This window comes from Xiphophorus couchianus, chromosome 10 (genome assembly GCF_001444195.1).
Source record: "Xiphophorus couchianus chromosome 10, X_couchianus-1.0, whole genome shotgun sequence".
NCBI classification, from domain to species: Eukaryota; Metazoa; Chordata; class Actinopteri; order Cyprinodontiformes; family Poeciliidae; genus Xiphophorus; species Xiphophorus couchianus.
Window position 1 is genome coordinate 16,373,473 of NC_040237.1, and position 6,000 is coordinate 16,379,472.

General features: G+C 41.8%; 1 protein-coding gene across 1 annotated transcript; it reads right to left on the minus strand.

Annotated features, from left to right (window-relative positions):
- Window positions 1–1,975: 1,975 nt before the first annotated feature.
- On the minus strand, window positions 1,976–4,648 carry LOC114151663 (dexamethasone-induced Ras-related protein 1-like). Its single transcript, XM_028028989.1, has 2 exons — window positions 3,291–4,648; window positions 1,976–3,107 (listed from the first exon to the last, which is right to left on the minus strand). Exons 1-2 carry the CDS (start codon window positions 3,559–3,561, stop codon window positions 2,578–2,580), a joined length of 801 nt encoding a protein of 266 aa, XP_027884790.1. The 5' UTR covers window positions 3,562–4,648; the 3' UTR covers window positions 1,976–2,577.
- Between the last annotated feature and the right edge of the window lie 1,352 nt (window positions 4,649–6,000).

The window sequence follows — 6,000 nt, forward strand, 5'->3', positions numbered from 1 at the left end:
GATGCCTTTCTTTGGCAGGGAGGGAAAGTCGTTCAGAGAAAATCGAAACATACATGGAGGTTAATACAGGGCAGTACTAAAAGAAAACCTGTTAGAGGGTGCAATAGAAAATCAACAACACTAGACATACAATGGTTTAGTTCTAGGGTTTCCACATTAGAATGGCCTAGTCAAAGTCTAAACCAAAATACCAGTAATAATCTGTGGATTGGCCTGAATAAAGCTTAAATACTCAGCATCCAACCTGACCGAGAGTGAGCTATTACTCAGAAAAATATTCCATTCCTCATGAGTTTTGCAGCTGAGTGGTTCTATATTTGGAGACACAATCGACATCCAGTCGTTATGTTTGGTCCTGTTTGTTCAGATGTTTGTCATTTCTTCAAATTTGAGTCCTTTGTTATTATTTAGGGATCTTAACATGTCTCAATATGATTTACAGAGTTGGAAAAACGTGACTTCCCAATGTCTCGGTTGGTTACCGTGTTTTCCCAAGACATCATTTTCACTCTTAGTTTCCTTTCGGTAACATCTGTCACTTCCTCTTATTAAGAGCTCAAGCAACTTATTGTGAAAAACCGTAATTTCACTGGAGCCAGGAGCTCTTAGCATGTATGCTAGCAAGTGGAGTTAATCACAAAAATGCTTGAAATTGTCAATTTTGTTACCATCAAACTGAATTAGTTACGACGTCACACAACTATTGAGTACTCACTTTAAAAGTTAATAATCACTATGCCATATAATCAATCCAGTAAAGATTATAAGGGCAGTAAAAGCTGAGGGAATTATGTTTTGTTTCCTGAGAGGTATTGTACTTCATCAAGTACAATACTTGAATGATATTTTAGACTTTATTAGATTCTAATGTAACAATCTCCTTTTTACGGGACACAACAGATCTATTATTGTACAATATTGTTTCTGTTTTATGGTAAATGCCTGTTAAAGTTTATTTAATAAGCTAATGCTTTACAAAATTTAACCCTTTAATGAAATGAACCCTTTAATGTCAGTTCTGTTGTTTCAGGGGTCAACTCTAGTAATCTAGTGAATAAAAAGAAAGAAAATTGTCTTTAGTGTCACACTGCTGATTGACTTTTTCTGTATAGGCACACTTTTGTTCTGAAAAATGTTTGTATTCATTGAGTTTCAGTGACAAATATTTACATCTATTCAACCAGTTCTGTTAATAATTAGGTATTTTCAGTGTATTTTTAACGGCTCTAACAGGTCCTGTTTGTGGACTGTGGGAGGAAGCTGGAGTGACAGGAGAGAAATGGTTGTTTCTGCGGAGAGTTTGCATTCAAATCCAGACCTCTGGCCAAGATTTGAATCTTCTCGCTGCGAGGCAGCAGTCCTACCAACTGCGGCACTGTGGTGTAACGACATAACAAATACATCTTTCCTTGAAACAAAAAGCAGGCGAAATTAACCGCTAATGATTTGTCAAAGTTTAATGTGTCTTCAGTGAAGTTTCTAGAAGAATTGATGGGAAACGATCTGTTGACTTTCCTTCTTATTGCTTTCAAAATGCCAAATGTGCCTTGAAACATAGAGTTGGCAGAAAAGGGCGTTCCATTTTTGTTGCTCTCCCAGTTATTGAAATACTTTGCTCTCAGTTTCTAACCACAAAAGTTGAGTGAACAACTCATAATCCCAGTACTGAGGCCTAATTTGTAAAAGCTTAGATTTTAAGCGGTATTCATTTTCTCATGCATGTGATGCAATTCCAAGTTTCAGATAGTTTCAGTCTTATATTTTGTTTGTTTCTCAGTGTACGTTTTCTTCAATAGGCCAATGGAATTACATCTAACAAGTAGAATCCCAGTAAGACGCCAATTGTTGCATTTCTGTTTAAGATTCTCAATAAGTTATCTTCATTCTTGCTGTTGCATTGTCTGCAAATTGAATCTAAAAAAAAACAACAACAAAAAAAACATGAATAAATAAGAAAGACCAACAATAATTTTTGATTTCATGTAGTTTTATTTTTATTGGATTTTTCAATTTTCTTTGACTTCATCGCAAAAAGAAAAAGAAAATAACACCAACAATAAATAATACATTCAACAATAAAAATAATCCAGATATAGAGTAAACATAGCATTTATAAAAACCTACAGTAAAATGTAAACAGCCTTCTCTCCTCCTGAGCCGTGTGAGTCTCTGGCAGCTGTCCAAAAGGCGAAACGTCAACAAAGCAACAACTTGCGCATCGGCGCGCGCGAGTCTCACAAGGTATGAAGCCACGTCACAGATTAGGCTCTGACTGACAGAACAAGCTAACATTCTCATACGTCTTGTTGGCAGTGGTTGTTGTTTTTTTTCTTTTGAAAAAAAAAAAAGAAGAAGCAGACTCGGTTGTCCGGTCAGTGTCCTTTTGAAACGGTGCTGCGTTTAAGCGCGCGCGCGCGGCAGCATCAGCGACGGCATCGGCGGCGCCTTCAAAGCTCCGCTCTACGTCCGAGCGGCAGCCGGCCGCCCTGCACGCGCCAGGCTCCTTCTTCTTTTAAAAGATTGTTTTTTTGTGTGTGCATTTGTTTGCGCAAGTTTGCGCCTCGTGCTATCTCCCCCTTAGCTTATCACGCACCTCTCTTTGTCCTTGCCGTGGCCGCCTCCGACGGCCTTCTCCTTAATGTACATGAGGTCGCTGTGGACGCTCGGCCTCCGCGCGCACGGAGTCACCACGCCGTACGCCTCCCCGATGTCCTTCATCTTCTTGTGCTTGAGCGACTTCCTGTGCAGCATGTCGCAGTACTGCACGGACACCTTCCGGTGCAGGTCGGGGCTCATCTCGTGAGGTAGCTTCGCCAGGGTAAACAGCGTCTGAAACATCTTGTCCACGTTCTCGTTGCGCTTGGCCGAGATCTCGAAGTAGGCGCACTTGTCGTCGCCGGCTACCAGCTGCTCGATCTCCTCCTGCTGCACCTGCCGGTGGAACTCCCGGTCGCCCTTGTTCCCGCAGATCACCAGAGGCACGTCGATGTTCTCCTTGATCTTGTTCTTCAGGCACGACTTGGTCTCGTAGATCTGCTTCTTGAGCCGCTGCACCTCCTGGAAAGACTCGCGGTTGTCCAAGCTGAAGACGAGAATGAACACGTCACCTGGAGAGAAAATTGGGGTTGGGGAATGAGTTGGTTAACTTCTTTTTTTTTTTGCTAATGCACTACATTTGCTTAAAATGCGTTTTGCATTTGCACGAACTCGCAATGCCATGCACGGGGGAAAGCAAGGCGTGCGTAAATACGCACGAAAGCTGCAAAAACCAAAACCGGCGAGTAAAGTACCTGTCAGTATGGAGAGTCTCCTCATCGCGGGGAAAGGGTGATTCCCTGACGTATCCAGTATGTCCAGTTGGTAAACGTCCCCTTTGATGTTGTACAGTTTCCTGTGAAAGTCCTCGATGGTCGGCGTGTACTGCTCCTCGAACCGGCCGTTCAGGAACCGGGACACGATGGCCGTTTTCCCAACTTTGGTGGAGCCCAAAATCACCATCCTGTAGCAGTTCTTGGCGGGGATGTCAAAGTCGCTCTCGGATGGAGACATTTTCTTGATCATGGTTTATTCCCGATGGCTTGGATTGTGCGTAAAACGGAAAAGAAACGGGCGGTTTCCGTTTGCGGTTCTGTCTCAACGGCGGTCAGGAGTAGGGTATTTATGCGAGCTGGGGACCCCGCCCCCCTGTGTGAGCGTCACGGCTCAGTGAGTAGACACACGCTGCTGTGTGTGTGAAGCAGGAGAGAGGAGGGGAGGGGGAGTGGACAGAAATCCCACTGGTGCGTCAGTCTGTCAGTTCCAACGAAGACGGGACAGGAGCGCAAAATAAATAAATGAATGAATAAAAAAACAGGACACAATAATGACGGATGGGTCAGAGGCCCGGCTGTTGTGCGTAAACCTGCAGTAGTTCACTAGTTCACTACCAGATTCATGTTCCCAAATGATTAACGAATTATGTTGTAAAACTGATTAAAAGAAAGAAAGAAGGAAATGAATATTTGATAAAGAAATATAAATATAAATGATGCAGAGTAATCAAGATGCCACGGTGTATTCCAAAACCAAACACACTGATTTATCCATCCAATGTGACTTTAGCAGGTTTAGAAAAACAAAAGGCCCAGCAGAGGGCGCTCGAGTCTGCGGTTATCTATAACGTGTGGCGCTGCTCGTGAGCGCGTGCTTTACCTATTGCGTGCACGTGGCAAAAAGAAAGAAAATAAGTGGGTCCATCTGCTTGTTTACCTTCTCTCTCCAGCAGATTATTTCATCTCAGCTGTTTATTCCCCCGGTTGATCACCGGAGCTGAACGGAGGAGATGCTTCAGAGAGACAGCTGCAGGAAAGCGGGTTAAACAACAACAGCAACCAGCCTGCAGCACCAGTAAGCTGGCAGCACACACTGGCACCTGCGGGTCGATGGAATGTGACCCAATATCTGCAGGAATAATGAGATTATAACAGTTCACTGTTAGCTTTTGCAAGTAGCTGCAAAAGCTGGGTTTTACAGTCGTGAGGTTAAACTCCCTGACTTTAGAAATAGTTTCAAACATGAGATCCTGAGGTTAAAAAACAGTTGTTGTTTTTTTTTTTGCAATTTAATGGTTTGACAAATTTAACTACAGTTTCTTGCAATAGAATTGGAGCCATTGCATTTAGAAAATGAGTAAATTTCCACCACCCAAAAAAAAAAAACACACAAGCCCCCCCCCCCCTGAAATTTTTAGATTATTTTGAGATTTTCTAGAAAAAATTTAGACATTTCTGAGCTCTTAAAGTAAAATATTTGCAAGAAAAAAAAGTAAGATATTGTGAGATTTTTATTACATATTTTCTAGAAAACAATTTGGACATTTTCTGAGTTTGTGAGTTAAAGTAGACAATTGTGGACTTTTGGAAATGTTCTGTTTCAAAAGTTGAAAATATTCTACTTTTCGCCCAGCCCTGTGTGTACACTTTTTCCTGAATTACACCTAAAGGGAAACATGGAGGTGAGTGTATGGCGTCACATTCCTGCCAGGAACCAGAGCAGCGTATTAAAAAAAATCAAGAGAGCGCACAGCTCTGATCTGTGGCAAATATACAAATTACTGTTATTGTCACCTTTACAAAATACTGGCTTGTCATTTTTTGCCAAAAATAATTTTCCTTGCCTGAAACATCTTTCGGAAAGAAGTGCTGATTTTTTTATTTTCAGTTTTTAAAAAAAAGCAAAATCACTTTTGTTTTTCAAGAAAAAGGGCCTCAAACTTGCAAAGACTGTTGAAGCCCGCGCCCTAACTGCAGACAAAAAGTCACTTCTATTAAGTATGGACTCAAGGGGGATGAATTCAAAAGCACACTGCACTTTTCAGATTTTCACCTTTGAAAAAATGAACAAAATCAAGAATAATTTTCCTTCTGCTTTAAACTTATGCACTGCGTCTGTCAAAAGTTTGTCGTTACAACACAATAAAATGCTAAGTAAAATGTCTAAGGGGTGAAACAACCCTGAACATCTTTAAAGTGTGAAATAAGCCGGTACATTATTGAAGAGAGAAAAAAAATGCTGCGCAGAAAGAAATGGGACTAAAAGGCTCAGAGAGGAAATTTAAAGCCTACATTTTCCTCGTCTGTTTTCTATTCTGTCTCGAACCACTCAGCTGTTCATATCCACATAACAGCAGGAGGTGGGAAACACGCAGTAATTTGCATCCTCTGTTGCCAATTATCCGCGATTTTGAACAGAAACGAGGCTGAACACGTCTGAGAGCTCCCGATTTTAATTAATTCATTTATTTAAGAAAAAAATAAATAAAAAAAGCATGCCTGGAAACCAGGCAGCAGTGAGTCAGCGCGCAGCCTGGCCCAGAGAGCAGTGCACACGTCCAGTTCTCTGAATCTCTATCTGCTCAGATAAGCACGCCGCGCAGTAAACTCAGCCTGAACGGACTGACTACAGTTCTGATGGAGTTCGTTGCTTATCTGCTCTGGTGGTGGAGAGGATCTGGGTTTTGTT